General features: G+C 54.2%; 1 protein-coding gene across 2 annotated transcripts in view; it reads left to right on the top strand.

The window, feature by feature from the left end:
- NEK6 (NIMA related kinase 6) overlaps positions 1-18,684 on the top strand; it is an 85,502-nt gene extending 66,818 nt beyond the window's left edge. For both annotated transcript variants that reach the window (XM_060154380.1, XM_060154379.1), the window contains exons 8-10: positions 7,208-7,302; positions 13,749-13,862; positions 17,122-18,684. In XM_060154380.1, the coding sequence (XP_060010363.1) occupies positions 7,208-7,302; positions 13,749-13,862; positions 17,122-17,232 (320 nt within the window). In that variant the 3' untranslated portion in view covers positions 17,233-18,684. The remainder of the gene's footprint in view (positions 1-7,207; positions 7,303-13,748; positions 13,863-17,121) is intronic.
- Positions 18,685-19,494: the final 810 nt, after the last annotated feature.

Raw genomic sequence — 19,494 nt, 5'->3', positions numbered from 1 at the left:
AGCCCAGGGTCCACTGGGGGCCTGGAGCTGCCTCACCCCATCCCAGGGCTGCTCTTCACTTCCGTTTTCTATAGTCACTGAACTCGCCAAGGAGGTGGGTTAACAAAGAAGACAAGGCTTAAAGGATGTTTGAAAAACATGTTGCTTCTTAAAACGTTATCCCCATAAGGCTTATGCCTTCATTTGACAGATGACGGAACTGAGGCTCAGAGAGGTGCTACCACATCCCTGTGGTCCCCGGGCAGGCAGGGACTGGAGCCCTTGGGGGGTCAGCAGCTCTCCACGGCACCAGCCGGGAAGTGGGCTTGGGGCCCAGTGAGCTCTCTGGGTGGGGAACGCTGACAGCGCCCTGCGGGGAAGCCCACCCAGCCTCATAGCTGTGGGCCGTGTGGGCCGTGTGGGACCTGGGGCTTGTCCTGGGCCACAGGGAAGGAGGATTGAGCCTCTCCTGTCAGGACAGCGCCCCCGTGAGTGCGCCCATGGCCAGGCGCCCCGGGGGCCCCATCAGTGTGGGCTCAGAGCGTCATGCAGATGTGTCCCTGGAGACCTCCTGCTTCATCCTGGCAGCCCAGGACGCCTGGGAACAACTGGCCCAGAAAACCTGCTTCGGCAGGTGGAGCCCAGGTTCTAAGCGCTGACATCTGGCGGGGGGGAGATCACCTGTGGCTGGTGAGTGGCTCCTGGCTTGTCTGCCACATCCCTGGCATTTTCAGGGACACAAACCGTTAGAACAAGATGAGCTGGTGGCAGGGAGGGAAGGGAAGGGCTCAAGGGGATGGCCAATGAGGAATCGACCCGGGCCTAGGATGCAAACCCCAGCTTGTTCATTCACTCACTCAGAGGTTTGGGCCGCTCACCCGGGAGGCCCCTGCCCGCTGGAGCTTACAGCCTGCGGGGGAAGCACTGTTCTAATAACCATGTCCCAGGTGGTGTCTTGTTTAGTGCTCCAGCCGCCCTGGGGGTGGGAATCATCACAGCCGGTTACCAGGGGAGGATTTCCAGGTGCAGTGAGGCGAGCACCTCTGTGATGCTAGGTGGGTGGTGCTCCAGCCAGAGCCACGTGGCGGGCAAGGCATGGCCACGCCAGGGTTTCCATCCGAGGCTCCCTGAGCCACCTTGGATGAGCCCCTGATACCTGGAAAACACAGGGTCCTGCGTAGAATCGCAGAATCGTGCTACCTGACTCTCATATCTGTTAGAGATGTTCCATGTGGGAACTAAAAATAGGCAGATATAACAGTCTGGAATCAAGTCAATGCTGATAAAAGTGCAGTGTTTTCTCAACATCGCTGCTTCTCCAGAGGGCCCAGTGTAGCCTGGCATGGGGTCAGCTGGTAATTAATTTAAGAACTTGATAACAAGTGGCGGCACAGGTGAGCCTGTAGGGATGTGCGTGTGCGTGTGCGTGTATGTGTGTGTGTTGCTGCCCAGAGATCCAGCGTTGCGGGGAGTGGGGAGAGTTTGGAGTTTGGAGTCGAATGCCAGGCTGAGGACCCGGCTTTTCTCTCTTGAGGGATGAGCCAGTCGGCCTTAGGGGCAGGGACACGGCCCCTGCCTTGGGGTGTAGGACGGGTGGGAAGGGGCAGGACAGCGGGGGGCTAAGCCGCCAGTCGTCCAGGTGAGGCGGAGCTGCTAGGGCAGCGGCCAGCCCCCTCAGGATGTGAGGCCTGATTGATGTTGGGGGCAGCGGGGAGGGAGTTTCATAGGCCGGGGTCTCGTGCAGCACAGAGGAGGAATCTGGTCCTCACCTGCTCCTTTGTTCTGCCCACTTGGCCACCCCCAGCCCTCCTTTCCTCAGTCCACTCCCCTCACTGCCCCCCAGCTCCACCCCCCGGGGTCTGTGGTAGTGCAGAGCCTTCCCAGAGCCCTTCTGCCTGCATGTCTGTGTGCCAGGAGGTTGAACTATCCCCCTTTTCCAGAGAGGGAGACCGAGGCTCTGAGGTGTGGCAGAGAGGACCCCGAGGACCATGAGTTCACCCCGTGTTCCACGATGGGGAGACGAGGCTGAGACAGCCGTTCAGTTCTCTGCTCACCAGTGGTTGCAGTGGGTTCAGACTGGCTGGGGCGCAGCTCCTTTGCCGTCAGGATGGTGCCCAGGCCTCGCGGCCCGCCCAGCGGATGCGTGTCAGCACCCACACCCCGTTTCCCAGCCATTTTCAAAACCACCATTCGGGGAAGAAGTGCAGCCCACAGACGCAGCCTCCCCTTCATGTGAAATCTTTGCCTTTTTCATATCTAATGAACATGTTTCAAACACTGTGAGCATTTCAAAACACGGCAGAGTTTGTTTTGACAGGAGTGGCGCATCTTGGGAAGCGGGGCCCTTTAATCAGCCTCTGCTTTGAGGTCCCGCGTTCTCCTCTGATATCTGCCCGGTTTGAAATCTGGGAGTTCCAGGTGAAGACGCGGGGAAGGTCAGGGTTTGTTAGGCTCCTCTTTCATATGCAGAGCTCCATCCCCGGAGGGGAGGCTGGGGGCGGGGCTGGGAGCCTGCAGGTCTGACGGGGAGATGCTGGAAGGGGATTTGAGACCCTGGCTGCGTTCGCTCTGCGTCTGAGCATCTCCGCGGGACTGTGCTGCTGCTTTGCCGGCTGGAAGGGCCCACAGGGGCACCCCCCACCCCACCCCTGGGCAGGACAGGGAGCCGGACCTTCAGGGCCACTGTCTGTGGAGGCTCCTCCCCGTGCCAGCTTCTACCTCTCTTCCCCAGAATCACCGCTCCCCCGGGGTTCAGGGTCACATCCTCCAGGGCCCGCTGCAAGCTTGGAACTTCTTTGAAGTCTCTCATTTTTATCTTTAAAACTCACGCAGGTTGTGCATTATCCTTTATAATGTTCGAGCACTTCCTGTTGGTATAAAAATCGGGTTTTACAGGCTTATTCCCGGGGAAAGCTGGCAAAACAGGACGAGGCGCTGTGTTCGCCCCCTGCAGCTTTGTATGCCTCTAGCACAAGTTGAGAACCCCTCTGATGAGGCAGAGCACAGACCAGGGGGGAGCAGCCCCTCCCCGGGGGTCAGGGGACAAGAGAAGCTGCCCAGAGGCAGGACCATGAGGACCCAGCGGCCGGCCAAACTTCCCTCCGTTAACGCTTCATTTGTTCCACGATGTTTCTGCGCATCTGAAAGGAGGGCAGGTCTGGGAGGCTTTGCACAGCCCCGCTCAGGTTGTAACACGGATCAGACACTCTGGGAGCTTGTGGGAGATGCAGGTGTCCAAGTTGCAGCCCCGGAGGTTCCGGTTCCACAGGCCTGGGGTTGGGCTGGGGGTTCAGGTTTTTGACAACTTCTTCCAGGTGGTTTGGCTGCAGCCACTGATCGGTCCAGTCTTTCCTTGCGCAGCTGGCTCCTTCTGGACACTTGCTGGGCCAGGCAACTCACCACCTCCTGATGGACCCGCTCCTGCGAGGGCCCAGCACAGCGTCAAGGCGCAGTTAACATTGAATACAGATGGGTGGGTGGATGGATGGATGGACAGACGGATTGATGATGGATACGTGGATGGATGGATGGATGGAATGGCGTATGCAGCAGTGGCATCTTTGAAGAAAGTACAAATCACATTTGGGCGTTTGCCTTTCCCCCCTTAACGCCAGTGGAAACTGGGGTACAAGCAGAAGGAGCAATGAAGAGGTAGAAGGTTGGGGTGGAGAGTGGAGGGAAGGGGTGGTGAAGCCCCCGACCTTTCTCTCCCTGGTGCCCCCAGGCTTTTACCCCAAGCAGGGCTGAGGCAGGGATCTGGAGGCCCAGCAGAGGGACAGGGGAACAAACCAAATGTCCAGACCTCACCAAGCAGCTAGCTCTCTGTGGCCAGGGGAGGGGCAGTTTAACTTGACCTTGAGGAACTCACCAGGAGGCAGAGGCACAGAGGTGAACTGGAGGGCAGGCCGGGGTTGGAGCAGGGGGAACAGCTGCTCAGAGACTTCATTTTTGGATGGGCCTGGCCAAGGCAGCCCTAGACCAAAGCCTGGCCACTCATCTAGAATGAGCAGAGGATAAGACTGAGGGTGGTGAGAGGTGTCAGGGCCAGCCCACACTCCCAGCCTGGCCAGGTCGGGGGCAGGGGTTGGCCAGGGGTCTTAAGGATGTGGTGCAGCCAGACGGTGGGCACTGCTGTCCCTCACTGAGGACAGGGCCTCTGACCTCTGCCCCTCCCCCACTGTCTCTGCACCCCATCAGCCCCCTGTGGTTGTTCTCTGCAGGAGACTGTTCTCACCTCATAGGCACGTGCCCCCACAGCACCCTGAGTGCTAGAAACACTTATAGTTCGGTCTGAGGTTCCCGCTGTTAAGTGAGAACTGTTTGGATTTCATCCTGTGGTTTGGCTATGACAAGTCATCCATTTCACACTTGCCCGTTCATTTTCATTTTGCTCCCTTGTGGCTGAAATATACAAGGGGTTGCTACTGGAAGCCGCAGTTTGCTTATAGAATCCCACATGGGTTCATGTGTTGACTGACAGCTCTTTCTGCTGAATAGCAATTAGCCCCCTGATTTCAGCCATTAAGTATGCATATAGGATGACACAGTTCGCAAAACATGTATTTAAGTGATGTCTGCTCTCCTGGGATTATTGCCATCAAAGGATGCTTGGTACCCTGATAAAGCACTAATCAGGTAGTCCCTCTTGGGCAGACGTCAGTTAAGTAAATAGTGTGTTAGACTACAAGAAAAAAAGTGTTAACCCTGCTACATACTATCTGATAACATGCAGATGGGTTCATTGATTCAGTGAGTATATGCTTAGAAGGTGCCTGCTATGACCCAGTCCTGGGCAGGGCACTGGGACACTTTGGTAACAAGGTCCTGCCGCCAGCGTGCTCATGCCAGGAGCGTGGGTTTCCAACACTGTTCACAGCCTCTACAAGTCAGGCATGATAGAATTTCTCACCCGTCTCCAATGAGATGAGAAAAGCAAGATGATAAAGTTTTCAAACAGCTAAACTTTTTCAGTGTGAAGTACTGTCCTTGATCTTGAGATGGAGTCTGTATTTGGGTTGGCCAAAAAGTTCGTTTGGGTTTTCTGTTAAGATCTTATGGAAAAACCCAAACAAACTTTTTGGCCAACCCAAATACTTGCTCTAGTGTTAAACTGAATAGTAGTGACACGAAATGGTAGTTGGGATTTTGTGTTTTATTTAAACACCTTTACTTGGCAAACATAAGTTGCTCTGAAACATCTTTGGCCCATGACAGCCTGAAGTCTGGGCCCCTGGTTTGGGGCACCCGTCACTTTCCTAGTCTAGCTCATCAAAAGGCCTCTTCCCCTCCCAGGGTCCCCTGTGTTCCCACATGTGGTGCTGGACATCCCTCCTTCCTAGGGTCATCAGCCCACATCTCAGGCTCAGCCTCTGCCACACTGGACTCCAGCTCCCTTCACAGACTCTGGCCAAAACAGCAGCAGCCACTGTCACATTCACATGGTGACTCCAGGCCAGTGAAAATGTCCTCTGTGTAGCAACCTTTAAAATCTGGTCCTAAAGCCTCCAGAACAGTCATCCTCCAAATGGACTGATATCAGAATCTCAGGTTACAAATCTGTGGTTACAAATCCAGATTCCTGGGCCCCTCCTCGGCCATGCCAATTCAGCCCCTCTGCTGCAGCTTGCACGCCTCTGGTGATGGGGAGCTCACCACCTGTCAGGAAATCCTCCCATCTCTGCCCAGCTCCCGATATTCAAGTGTGACTCCTCTGCTTTTTAATTAAGACATGATATGCATACAGTAAAGCTCTCTCAAGCCCTTTCCTGATCACTTCCCCCATAAAGTAATTTTTCCTGTTTTTGATAAAAATGGAATCAAATAGTGGGTGCTCTTTTGTGCCTGGCTACTTTCCCTCAACATTGCGTCTGTGCAGTTGATCCATTTTGTGGCGCATACCTGAGATTTGCTCTTGTTCGTTGCTGTTTAGTATTCCATTGTGTGAATAGACCACATTATCAGTTTACCTCTTCTACTGGTGATTACCATTTGTTTCCAGTTTCCGGCTATTATGAATAAAGCCACTCTGCACGTTCTTGATCATGTCTCTTGATGGACAGAGCACTCATTTCTCTTGGGCGTGTACCTAGGAGTGGAATTGCTGGGTTATAGTGTAGGCAGTGTTCAGCTGTAGTAGATGCTGCCAAAGTGATCGTGCCACTTTATGGCCCCGTCAGCAATGCATGAGGGTTCCAGTTGCTCCGCACATCACCACCTTGGTTTATCTCAGTCTTTTTAACTTTAACCATTCAGGTGGGTAGGTGGTAGGTGGTACCTCATTGTGCTATTAATTTGCATTGCCCTGATGAGTAATGAGAAACACAGTATCGTTTCATGTGCTTATTGGCCACTTGGATATTCTCCTTTGCGAAATACCCCTTCAAGTCTTTTGCTAATTTGAGGGAGGGGGATGTTTGTCTTTTGTATATTGATTTATAGAAGTTTTAAAATATATTCTGTATATGAGGCCATTGTTGGGTATATGTTTTGAGACGACTTTCTCCCACTCTGTGGCTTGCCTTTTAACTCTCTGAATGGGTTTTTGGTGAACTGAAGTTCCTAATTTTAATGAAGTCCAGTTAATCAATCTTTTCTTTAATGGTTAGTATCTTTTCTATTCTGGCTAAGAAATCTCAGGCAACCCCAAGTCTGGACATGCTGATTGGTGCTAGTAGCCAAGGGTAGTGGCTAAGAGTTCAGTTTCTGGAGCCTGAAGATCTGTGTTTGAACCTCAGTCCTGCCACTATTCGGAGCCTCGGTTTCCCCATCTGTAAAATGGGCTAACACCCACACCGTGGTTGGTCCACGTTCACAGTGGTTGTTTTCACTGTTGAGAGCCTTATCTGGACTCTTCTGGGATTCAAACAGTCACCTTGGAGGATGTTTTGGTCCGTTGCTTCCCAGAGCCTGGCCACTGTGTCCCCCCACCCCCACCCCGGGCAGTTGGCAGAAACACCAGTCTTGAGCCACTCAGCCCCCAGACTGATTGTCAGGTCTGGGTGGGTCCCTATCTCCAGGGGCTTTTAGGGCCCTGCCAGCGTGGGAACTTCCAATCTGTCCCAGCCTTCTCATTTGACAGAGGAGGGGACAGGAAGAGAGGGCGAGGGGGCTGCCCAGGATCCTGGTGAGGCTGAGGCCAGGCCTCTCCCCAGCCCTCACCCTCCCCACCTCTCCCTCCTGTGCTGCCCCTGCACAGAGGATAAGCACGCATCCTTTTGCTGTGTTTCAGTGGGGACACCATACTACATGTCACCGGAGAGGATCCATGAGAACGGCTACAACTTCAAGTCTGACATCTGGTCTCTGGGCTGTTTGCTGTACGAGGTGAGTGTCTGGCCTGCAGCTCAGTGGCATTTGGTGGGGCGTGCATGGTGGGCACCCAGCTGAGGCAGGCCTGGTACCATCTGGGTCCTGTCCTTCACCCCACTCGGTCCAACGTCTGCCTGATTAGCAGCGTCAGGCTGGAAGAGGTTAGAGGGGTGGTCACGTGCAGGCTAGGTGCCACTCCCCCTTGGGATGCTCAGATCTGGGAAGGGAGATGAACTAGAACCAGACGGAGAGTCCAGTGTCTGCTTGCTGATGGAAGGAGCACAGGCAGGGGGATCTGGCTGCCCCGGTTTCCCTGGTAACCAGGGTGATTCTGTTCACTATTTGGCATTTATCCATGGATCAGGCCCCATGCCTCTGAAACGCTCCCCAATGAGGGGCGGTCACGTTCTTCCAAGCTCAGCAACATGGGTCTCACTAGAGACCACCACTGTCTCCCCCGGGCTGGGAGATGGAGCCACCAGATGGCCGTTTCCAGATCTGCTGGCCACCCTGGACGGAGGGACAGGAATATTTCTGAGTCTTGGTAGGCTCAGACATGAGACAACATGAACTCGTAAAGCCCCCATCCATTTTGGCCAGCCACCGGGGACCCTGGATAACCGGGGGTCTAGGGAGCACAAGCCACACTTGGCCACGAAGCTGCTGCAGCTGCCGGTGAGAGCAGGGAAGCCTGAGCCCTCTAGTATCTCCAAGCTGGCGGCCAGACCCTCCCACCGCCCTGGCCCTGGCCCCGGCCCATCCCGTGCTGGGCGGGATTCCACTGGTCTCCTCATCTGTAAAATGGGAATAGTAGCTGTCCTGCATTGTCATAGGCCAGATGAATGAAATAACAGTTATGAAAGACTTTGAGGACCCTCTAGGGCTGTGAGACACCAAGCATGGTTTGGGTTTAAAGTTGGAACCTTGATTATTTTTCTGCTCTCCCTGGGGTGGACTTGAGCATCCCTGGAATCTGGCTTGGAACTGATAAGCTGAAGTCTCCTAGGGCAGCGATGCACAGGATAATGTTGCGGGACCACTAGGAGTGTCTTGGAGTTGCAGAGACTGACTTCTTTGCTTCCTTGGGAGTATCGATGGTGGGAATTGACCTCATGGCCCGTGGGTATAAACTTCGGGACTCAGCTGCCCACTGCTGATGCACAGGGACCAGGGCAGCTATGCGGTCATGGTCTCTTGGCACTGGGATTCCCCGCTCCCTGCATTACAGACGGAGACCATGAAATCAAAACTCTGATCCCTCTGCAAGGTTTACACTTCACAGCATCTTTCTTTGTAAGCCAGTGGCCTCCTATTAATAGCAGACATTTCATTTTAAAAGAGTGGCCTTGTGGGTAAAGATGAAGCCAATTGGAGATGTGGCCCTTGTGGCGTTTGTACCTGAGCCCCCTTCTTCTGGAGGTCCGTAGTGTGGGCGCTCCACAGAGTCATCTTGAAGGTTTATGGGTGAGTCAGGCCCTGGCAGTCAGAGGTGGGGAGCAGACCGTGCTTTCTGGGACTCACAGGGGCGTCTGCTGTAGGAGGACTTCTTTTAATGAGCACCAAACGGGAGCAGCTGCATCCAGGCGGTGCCGCCAGTGGGGCTGCAGTGGATGAGGGTGCAGAGTGGCTTCTGGCCCCTGGGGATGAGGAGGGCAAAGCTGTGAATCCTTCCCTCGTGGGGAGCACGCAGCTCCCATAGCTGTGGTAGTTTGGGTGGGAGAGAGTCGGGGCCTGGTGTGGCCCAGACCTCGGTCAGAAGGACCAACCCGAGGTCAGAGCTCAGCACCCGCTCACCCCCTGAAGGCCCTGGAGCTCCAGGAGCTTCAGTTGCCCAAGTGTAATGGGAGTCACACCTGCCTCATGAGGTGTGGACGGCACCCGGCTCAGACGGCCCTCCGGCAGTGTGGGGCAGGTCTTTGCAGCGCCGTTACTGCCCACCTCGCTGCCCAAGAGCCCCCTGAGCTGGTGCCGGTGAGCAGCTGGCCACATTTCCCTTTTCGCTTTGGCCAGCGGGGAGCCAAAGTCCAGCCGTCGTCTGTCCCCTCGGAGACTCGGCTTTGTCCTCCTGCCCTCGTGGATGCTGTCCCTAGTCCAGGGTTCTTTACTCTTCCATTCTGCGTTCAGGATTTCTGTAAGCCACTTCCTGCCTCTGTGAATCGTGTGAGTCTTCAAACGTAGACAACAGTAGACGAGGGTGTGACTGGGCCCTGCTCCTGTGCTCAGGGCTCCCGAGCTGGTGCCGCCAGCTCCCTAGAGGCAGACTGCAGTCCTGAGTCCCTGCCCTGGGCGCCTAAACGCACGTCTAAAGAGGCAGCGTCTGTTAGCGGCTCCCCAGCCTGGAGGTGCCGTTTTATTTCATCACTGAGGCTCGCAGCCAGGGAGGGGCGTGTCAGCAGTAGCAAGTCAATGAAATCAGTCAAGTCCTGCGTCCGCGGGGACCGCTGACCTGAACCCAGTGGCCCTGGGCCTCCCACAGAAGAGGGCTGGCGTGGCGGCCCCTCTAAGGGCAAAAGGCGGTGGGGGCCCTTCCCCAGGCTGCCACCCCTGAGCCCTGTGGGAAGACAGAACCAGATGTTTTCCCAGCAGACAGGAAGGGCCGTGGTGATTGGGAGGCAACGACCCCCAGACACGACCGGAGCCCCCGCTGCACAGCCTGTGGTGCGTCCTGAGGGTGCGAGCTGTAGATCTGCGACAGGCTCCCCACCTCACCCGCACACCCAGATCACATGCGAGGATTCTGGGTAGAGCCAGGGGAACACACCTGGGCCATGTGGCAGGTGACGGCACGGAGCCAGAGAAAACCTGCCCACAGTGGGGAGAGGCCTGCCCTTTCCCACAAGCCCCGGTGCGGGCTGGAAGTCTCAGGAGCCCCCTGGGTTAGGTTCCTACGGCTGCTGTAACAGATTACCGATTGGCTTCATACAACATAAAATTATTCTCTTACGTTCTGGAAGCCAGAAGTCCAAAATCGATTTCAGTGGACTAAAGGCAAGGAAAAGGAAAAGACCACCCACATGCCTTGGCTTGTAGTCTCTTCCTCGTATCACTTAAGTCAACACAGCTCCTTCTCCTGTACTCAAAAATCTCCCTCTGCTCCTTCTTATAAAGATACTGTGATTACACTTAGGGCCCACCTGGATCACCTGGGACACTCCCCCGATCTGGGGATCCTTAATTTCATCACATCTGCCGAATTTATTTTGCCATATAAGGCAGCGCACTCGCAGGCTCCAAGGATTAGGACATGAACATCTTTGGGGGCCTTTATTCAGCCCACCACACCCCCTTCCACCTGGGCGTCCAGATGTCCACTGAGGACCTCCCGAGGTCACCTTAAGATGCTGATGTTGACCCGTGGCTAGTGAGGAGCCGCCACAAAGCACGATACCTGGCCTGAGCTCCTCAGGGTGGGTGCCAAGTGGGATCTGTCTTGAAGAGGTCAGCATAGGAGAAACGGGCCAGACAGCTCAGCCTCCGGGAGCAGCACTGCCCTGGACACTGTAGTGAATCACAAGAATCACACCAGGCCAGTCCCAGCTTTGCTGTAAAGGAGAAAGCGGGCTCAGAGATGCGGAGAGACCTCCCAGGGTCACACAGCAAGGAAGTGACCTAGATGGGCACTGGTACCCAGGTTGTCGATGCCTGCCCTCCAGTGAGCAGGAGCCAGGAAGGGACCAGTGGTCCTTGTGGAGCCAGGGCCTCTCCCCTTCTCTCCAGCCACCAGGGAAGGCGTGACTGCTGGAGAAAGATGCAGGGCCTCTGCTCAGAGCCCCTTTGAGGGGAAGGCCCGGTTGTGAGGATCCCCCAGCAACTTCAGTGGCCCCTCCAGGAGCTCCCAGCAGGGATGCCCAAGCTCGGCCTGTTGGAAGACCTGGCGCTTTATTTTCATTACCCGGCACACCCCGGGAGGCACTCAGCAGGCTGCCTGGGCTCTGCAGGATTGATTTATCCTTCTATGGGAGCTCAGCTCTGAGCACAGAGCTGAAGGAATCAGGATCCTCAGTGGGGGGCCTTCTTACAGCAGCCTCAGCCTGAGGAGGCTGAGACCAGCAAGAAAGTGGGCCAGGGGACAGGTGCAGCCGTGCCTTGTATGGAATCCTGCTTTGGAATTCTGGCTTGAGCCAGAGAATGGTCTGGATTCCCCCTACCTCGTGGGGAAGCAGGGCTGCAGACTGCTTGGCAACTAACCTCTGGGCTCAACCTTCACTCCTGGAAGAGCTCGGGAGATACTGGTGATGAGATGGATGTCCGAGGCCCTGACAGGGCCAGAGTCAAAGGCAGTCGCTGTCCACTCTGAGTCAGAATCCCCTTCTCCTTCTGACGTCTTAAGTCACACACCAGTTTCCCTGAGCCCTCCCGGCGGGGGCAAGTGGCCACACTCTCCCATTTCCCCAGCTATGTGTCATCCCAGTAACGCCAGGCAGGAAAAGTTCTGCATTTGAGGAGCAGCACTGAGAGCCGTGGCTTTGGCAGTTCTAACGAGGCCCCAAACAGCAATTCCTCCTCTGCTTCAACCAGTCAGAGGTGGGTGGTCGCCGGTACGAGGAGATCTCGCCATCCGGGGTAACCGTTCTAATCCCAGTGTCTCAAGCAGCCCCAGAGGTTCCTTCACAGCCCAGTGCTCTGATCTGGGTGGAAGGCCCGTGGCCGGCAGCTGGAGGGCAGCAGGCGGGGACGCTGCTTCCGCTAGAATCTGCATTTATGGATGCAGAAGCCACTGGGAGCCAGGGAGGCAGAGAGGGCTCCTCTGGCATAGCTCGCTGCTGACCCTGTTCAGAAAGCTTTTCTGAAACAGTGTGGGGAAGGTGCCAGGAAGGATGGAGAGATTCTCTGAAGGGAACGGCAGATACGGGGCTCATGCCTCGCCATTCTGGGGCTCTTCTGGAGTCCCACACAGCAAGTTTTGTGCAAATGAGATCAGGCTGGCTTGTCGAAAGGATCACCCAGTCCCTCTCCCAGGTCAGACACGTGAAAAACCAGAGCCTGTGTTAGTGGGGCCGACATCCTTTCTACTCTGAACAGACACGCTTTCCAGGAAAATCCATCTTAATCCTCCTGCCATGACTTGAAGGGCACCACATCACCCCGAATGACTGCCCTGGAGCCTCAGCTGCTCTCTACTGCAGCAACAGATGTCCTTTTGAAACTGCCCAATTAACCCTTTGCACTGAGGTTCTCATTTTAATTATTGGAAATACATCACCCAAGTGACGCCATCTTGCATGCTAGATGGTAAAGCCAGTTCAGTCAGGCTGCCTGAGCCCACAGCGGGCAGAGCCTCTGCATACTCACCCTGCCCCGCCGAGTGCCAGGGCCTTCCCGCAGGGGGGGCTTCACCGTGTAGGTGGGTTCCCAGCCCTCCTCAGAGGGGCCCAAGCCCCTGGTCAGGGGGAGGAGACACCCACCTGAAAGCACTCAGTCAGGGCCCAGGCACCTGGCCCCCCCAAGTCTCCAGGCCACACTGCCTCTCCCAAGGCCATCTGGACGCCCAAGGGCACTGCCTGGGCTCTGAAGGCCCCTGTGCTCTTCTGGAGGAGAAGCCCTGCTCTTCCTCTCGGGATCACCTGACCTGTTCACAGGGGTGAACAGAGCGTGGGGCAGACCAGGAAACTAAAGCTGGTGGGCTACCATGGGTTCCCCCAGCCCGGAGACAGGGTTCGCCCACCCACCTCCCGGAGCCTGAAGGGGAGTGAGGATTCCTCAGGTGTCCCACAGGCCCCGGCTGTGGGGTCTGTGCCTAGTGGCCCTGGCAGCCCGGCTCCTTGAAGGGAACCAGGGCCAAACGGACAGGTGGGCACATTACCCAACGGCACTTCATTAGCAGGTGTCGTCGGGCCGTCATTTGGAGGCAGGCAACAGTGAGCGGGAGTGACAGGCAGCTTGAATCCCATTGCGGAGATGGCTGGCGGGCGCCGTGCTGGGCTGCCTCACGGGCAGCACGGCTCCTGTGTGCCCCTGTTGAAGACACCCCCCCGTCGTGCTCTGAATGGAAGTCCGGGTAGTTCCCTGACGGGGTGAGAACCCGTTGGGGCCTCCACGGTCCCCCAGCAGAGGGCCTGCTTTCGGGATGGAGCCAGATGTCCACTCAGGTTGTGAGGCCTCCTGTGCCAGCCAGGCCTCACCACAGCCCTGCAGGTGGAGCTGCGTCCACTTTAGATGACGAAAGCAGAGGCCAGGCGTGTGCCTGCTCACGGCTGGCCCTCAGGACTCGGCTGCCCCTTCTTTACTGACTTTACAGTTTTGTCAGTGAGACGTTTGTCCTGTTTAATTTGCTTATATAACAAGGATTGTGTAAAAACTGCCACTTTCTGTTGAACCCCAGCTTCCTCAGGACACAGGGGAGTCTGGCTGGACAGCCGCTGCGGTGAGGACCCGGAAGCACCACACCCCCTTCTGGAGCGGCCCCTTTTGCCCTGGACCTCAAGGCTGAAAACTCATCTCTCATCCCCCTCTCCTTGCAGATGGCAGCTCTTCAGAGCCCCTTCTATGGAGATAAAATGAACCTCTTCTCCCTCTGCCAGAAGATTGAGCAGTGTGACTACCCGCCTCTCCCCGGAGAACATTACTCTGAGAAGGTGAGTTTGCTGCCGCCGGGGCTGGGCCTGGTGAGCTCCAGGCGACCCACAGGGCTCGAAGAGGGGCAGCTCCAAGATCCCAGGGCTGTGGGGCTGAGCTTGGGTTCACTTAACAGAGCCGAGAAGGAAGATTTCTGGGGAAGTGACTCAGAAGGGGAAACAAGCAGGCTGATTTTACCAGAGGTCTCAGCCCCCGACAGCAGGGCTGTAGGCCACCCACGGGCAGGAACCAGCAGGAGCTGCCCCGTCAGCACCCTCCTGCCCGTTTGGCTGCCAACCCAGCACTCGAGTGGGAGGCTCGCTGCTGCGGGGCCCAGAGACAGGCTCCCGGCGTCCAGCAACAGGAGCCAGACGCAGGGGGTAGCAGGGCCTGGCCGGCCCCACACCACTGCTGGCGGCCCCTCCGTTCCCATGACAGGGAACCAAAGCAAGCAGCCTGGTCTCCTTGCCACCACAGACCTAGGTCAGACCCCTTGGCCTTTTATTTTCAATATTTTACACTGAGCGCAGGACAGCCTGACACGTCTGGCCATCAGGCTGTGACAGGTGAGGCTGTGGGAGAGCATCATCTGCCTCAGTTCCCTCATCTTGAAAACAGGCCTAATACTTCGCCTTCATGGATAAAAAGTGAGGATGAGATGACAGGCTTACAGCACAGCGTGGTTAAGAGTGTAAACAGGGCTTCCCTGGTGGCGCAGCGGTTGAGAGTCCGCCTGCCGATGCAGGGGACACGGGTTCGTGCCCTGGTCCAGGAAGATCCCACATGCCGTGGAGCGCCTGGGCCCGTGAGCCATGGCCGCTGAGCCTGCGCGTCCGGAGCCTGTGCTCCGCAACGGGAGAGGCCACAACAGTGAGAGGCCCGCGTACCGCAAAAAAAAAAAAAAAGTGTAAACAGATGCATAGGTTTACACACTCCCCTCACCTTTCTTGGGCAAATCACTGAACTGAGTCTCAGTTTCCTCATCTGTAAAATGGGATAATCCTGGAATCTACCTTACTGGATTAAGGATTAAGGCAATGCATTTACAACCATCATCATCTGGCCGTAGCACAGGGCCTGGCTCAGAGTAAATGCTCAATATGGGTTATTTTTGTCCAAGGTCAATGCTAGTGTGTGTAATCGGGAGTCTGAGTCCTCCATGGGTCCACCCTGCAGGACCACAGGCCACTGCCTCACAATAATAACAGCTCACATTTATGATTTACTGTGTTGAATCCCCCCCTATCCCACCCCACTAATGCCATTTTACCAGGAAGGAAACTGAGATACAGACTGGTTAAGTAACTTGCCCAAGTCACGTAACTTGCTCGTGGTGAAGGCAGGGTTTGGCCCAGATGGCCTGCACCTAGCCACTGCGCTATCCTGTTTCTTGAGGGCACCCGCCCCTCTTCTATAGCCAGTCATCCAGCCACAGTGAGGAGCCATCCATGCTGCTCACTTCACAATCCTGAGAGCTCTGGAAGGAGCAGCCCTTGCCCACCAGGGCCCTGGGTCTGGGCCGGCCAAGCTGTAGCAACCAGGTGCCCCAGCGTGCACTAACCCTGTATCCCGGCAGGCCAGCTAGAAAGGTCATCAGCCACCTTTATCCTGGCACCCTCTGCTCCCAGTGCCATGCCTGCGGCTCTGCGGGCTCCCAGCAGCCAGAGTGAGGGTCAGGAGCGCAGATTCCTATAGAGTTCTTATGAGTACCTTTGGAGGAAGTACTTATGCTCCGGAGTGGAAGTTGGCAGGAAAGGAAAAACTAGTTAGAGCTCTTCACCAAGTTAATAGTTGCATTTGGTTTTTCTTCCCCATCTTTCGTTAGAATTTGGAATTTTGTTTGTTGGAATTTGTTAAGAAGCTTGGAGCCATGCCACCTGGAGCAAATGACAACTTCTCTGTGCCTCAGTTTCCCCATCTATAAATGGGAACCATAACCTCTGCCTCGTGGTTATGAAGCTGAAATGAACAAGTCCACATAAAGCCCTCAGCCCTCTTCCCTCCCAAGTCAGTCCTTCAGCGTCCAGATCTCCTACTCCCCAGAGCACCTGGCTTTCACTGGTTACGTGGAACTTCTGGAGGTGCTAATTCTTAGCACTGGAGCTCCTCGGCACACCTCACTTTTGAAGTTATATGTCCTCTTAGAAATGGAAATAAGACCCTTTCTCTTCTGAACTTTACAAACATGCACTTATTGCCAACTGTGTGGTTTATAAATGAGCAATTCGGGCCACAGAGACTTTACCTTAATGTGGTTCTCTTGGGCACTTTAACCTGTCAGAGGCCAACCACAGCTACCTTCCCCTGAATACTGTAAGGTTCTGAAGAGTATGGTCTCATCGTGGGCAACCTCAGACTCCAGGAGGGTCCAAGTCAGCTGCAGGCGCAGCTGCATCTGCCCAGGGGCTTCCGAGTGTTTATAAAGCAGTGAAATCCCCAGAAAGGCAGCAGGCAGTTTGGAGCATCTCCTGGGGGAGCAACCCCAGGCCCCTCAGCCTAGAACAGCTCAGGAGTGAAACAGGGAGTGTGCACCGTAGCCCGGGCCTCCGCATGACCCTCGTGCCCACCCCAGACTTGCTGACCACAGCCGCAGAGTCCCCGTGAGCCCCCTTAGTCAGGATCTCCCCTCTCCCTGCTGCGGCCCTGGCCAGCCCCTCCAGCAGCAGGTATTTAAATGAAAAAATTGCAGTGAGCCCAGTGATGCAAGTTAAGATGTAGGCTTTTTAAGGTCATTATTTTAATTACCATTAAAATAATTGGCACTCTGGCTATCAGAAGAATGGAGGTGATCAGAGGATCAAGGTGCCCCTCCCCCACCCCGAGGCAGGAGCAGCCTTCAGTGTCTGTATAATTAAAAGCTCCGTCTTTCATGAGCACAATAAAGAGGCCAGGGGGTAGGCAGACTGCAGCTCTGCTGCATGTTAATACATTTATTATGATCAATAAGCCCTTGCCTTGAGTTTTGTCCTCTGGTTTGGGCATCTGCATGACTGACAGCAGACACACACACTGTACACACAGATCTAGCCAGTAGTGTAGGCAGTTGAAAGTTCAAAATTATTTGGAGATACCACTCTCAGGGTCTCCAGGCATGGCCTTTGGGGCCAGACAGGCCTGGTGCGGGTCCTGCTCTCCCCTGGTGACTGTGACTCCTCGCCCACCACTCACCTGTCTTGAGCGCCATTCCTCATCTTCTAGTTGCCCTGAGGGTTCATGAGTTAATGCAGAGCCTCGACAAGGCTGCTTACGAATAATACGTGATCATTCTCTCCCTTGCAGTTACGAGAATTGGTCAGTATGTGCATCCACCCCGACCCCAACCAGAGACCCGACATCAGCTACGTGCACCAGGTTGCCAAACAGATGCACGTGTGGACTTCGAGCACCTGAGCGTGGATGCAGCGCGCCTTCTCAGAAGCCATGCCGCTCTGCCTTACCTGAGTCTTCTCTCCAAAGTGGCCACCTGGTAGCCGAGACCAACTAAGACAAGAGGGTTCAGCAGGTTCCCCAAAGAGGCACTGGGCTTTACAGCAGATGGTGAATACAGGGCTGCTGGGGGGAGGGGCACTGGTCACGTGTTACTGGTGGTCAAATTTGAAAGTCCTTTCTTTAAACTGTTGTGAACACTCTCAGCTGGGTTGTTAACAATGGTGGATGGTTCAGTGAGCCACTGAGGCACCTCTTATATCTGGATTGTAATGTGAATCTTTCGGATAATTCCTTCAGTGACCTGTCAAGGTTTGAACTAACAGGAGAATCCAGGAGACTGTGTGATTTGTAGTGAGCCTTTTAAAATGGTTAGTTTAGCTCTTAGAATCTTTTCAAACAATCAAGCTGTGTGCTTAATTTACTCCCTTGTAAGGGGAGAAAGTGGAAATAATTTTTTAAGTAGAGTGGAGATTTTCCTAATATTTTTATCTACGTTTATAACTTGATGAATGACGATGAGGCGAACCCAGCATCTGGTATAGAGGCAAATAGTATTTGAAAGCCATGAGTGTTTTCTGTGCAGCCCGGCTCAGCCATCCTCTCCTGAACACCTGCTAGTACTAGGCACCTCACCTGCTTGAATGCTGGCAGTTCATTTAATGATCAGTGTTAAGTGTTTTCCTCCATGAGAAGGAAGCACAGGATACGAAAAATATGCGGGCTTTGCCCTCAGGCTATTCTCTGTACAAGTTCTGGTTCTGCACCTTCCTACCATGACCCTGGGCTAGTTTCTTAGCCTCTCTGAGCCTGTTGCCTCATCTGTAAAATGGGACTAATAACATCTACCTTCAGGGTTGCTGACAGAATCTGAAATAAAATATGTAAGTTACCTTACAGTACATTGTAGATGATCCAAAAATGGGAGCCACTCACCCCTTCACAAAGCTGAAGTCCATGGACCATGTAAGTCAAGAGTTAATGTACAACTGTATTATTTGTAGGAAACCAGAAATGTGTTCATTTATTTCTTGTTCCCAAATAGGATTAACTGTGAAGACTAATTTATAAATGTGAACTTAAGGAAAACTCAAGCTCTGAAGGAAATAGTTTGAATTTTGTTTTTACACTCAAGTTAATCCTCAAATGGTCTAAGTTGTCACCCACGACTTAGTGACAGTTCAGCCCTCCAGAAAGAGGACATGCCTGTCCGCTCCACTGGTGTCCTGGTCAGGAGCTCTGACCAGGCCTCCCTGGGGATAAAGGATTTGGGCTGGGCCACTGCGCTGTTTCCACGTGTGAACTCTGTTCTACTGTAACACTTGTCGGGTTTGAGAAATTTTCTTCAGATGCAGCCTCTGCTTTGTACTCATTCTCCATGGTTGAAATAAAATGGGGTAAGTGGGGTTCCTTCTGTGAATGAGTACGATTCATGAGTAATTTTACAACAGCTTCACACCGCAGCACAATTTCTAGAGCCTCCTTTAAAAACACAATTTCTCAGGCCCCAGACATTCTAAGTAATCTGGGAATTTTTTTAAGCTCCCCAGATAATTTTGATAAATCGTCAGCCAAGTTGCTATCCTAAATAATTCCATTGTTCTCCCCACCCACTCCTGGCAGTTTAACGAGGGAGGCTGGCCCAAGAGTGGGCTCACTCTGGAAGACCATGGCACCAGGCCTCTTTCTCTTGTCCCCCCAGCCATGCTCGCTCTGGGGGACAGTCAGGCACTCACCACTGAAAGTTTTTCTGATTCCAGACAGATTTTTTGCAAATACTCTGCTTACGGCTCTCAGAATCCCTACTGTGTCTGTCTCCCTTGGCAGTATCAGCGTTGGACATAGATGAACTTGCTTTCTGCATGCCATCCGCTTTCGACACCATGAGAACAATTCTGCCTACTACTCGGACCCTCTGGAGGTATACAATTTCAACCATTCACCAGGCTTGAGTGTTTGAGAAACGATCATATCCTAATTATTACAGATAGTAAGGCTCAAAGCATTCTTTTGACTTCGTGAAACTGGCCAAACAAAGTGGAGTTCACCCAGGTTCATGCAGCTATAGCAAAGCAAAACTGTCCACCTACCTGCTTTTTCTTGGTACTCAGAACTGATCATCTCTATTTCTTTCCTACTTGGCTGTTGGGGTAAAAGGCTGTGCTGCACTCCTCCTAAAAAAACAGAAACAAAAACCTGGGACTACCCTGAACAAAAAGAAAGTAA

This window comes from Lagenorhynchus albirostris, chromosome 7 (assembly GCF_949774975.1).
Source record: "Lagenorhynchus albirostris chromosome 7, mLagAlb1.1, whole genome shotgun sequence".
In the NCBI taxonomy this organism is placed as follows: domain Eukaryota; kingdom Metazoa; phylum Chordata; class Mammalia; order Artiodactyla; family Delphinidae; genus Lagenorhynchus; species Lagenorhynchus albirostris.
Note: the sequence above shows the minus strand (reverse complement) of the source record. Positions and strands in the feature narration are given on the sequence as shown.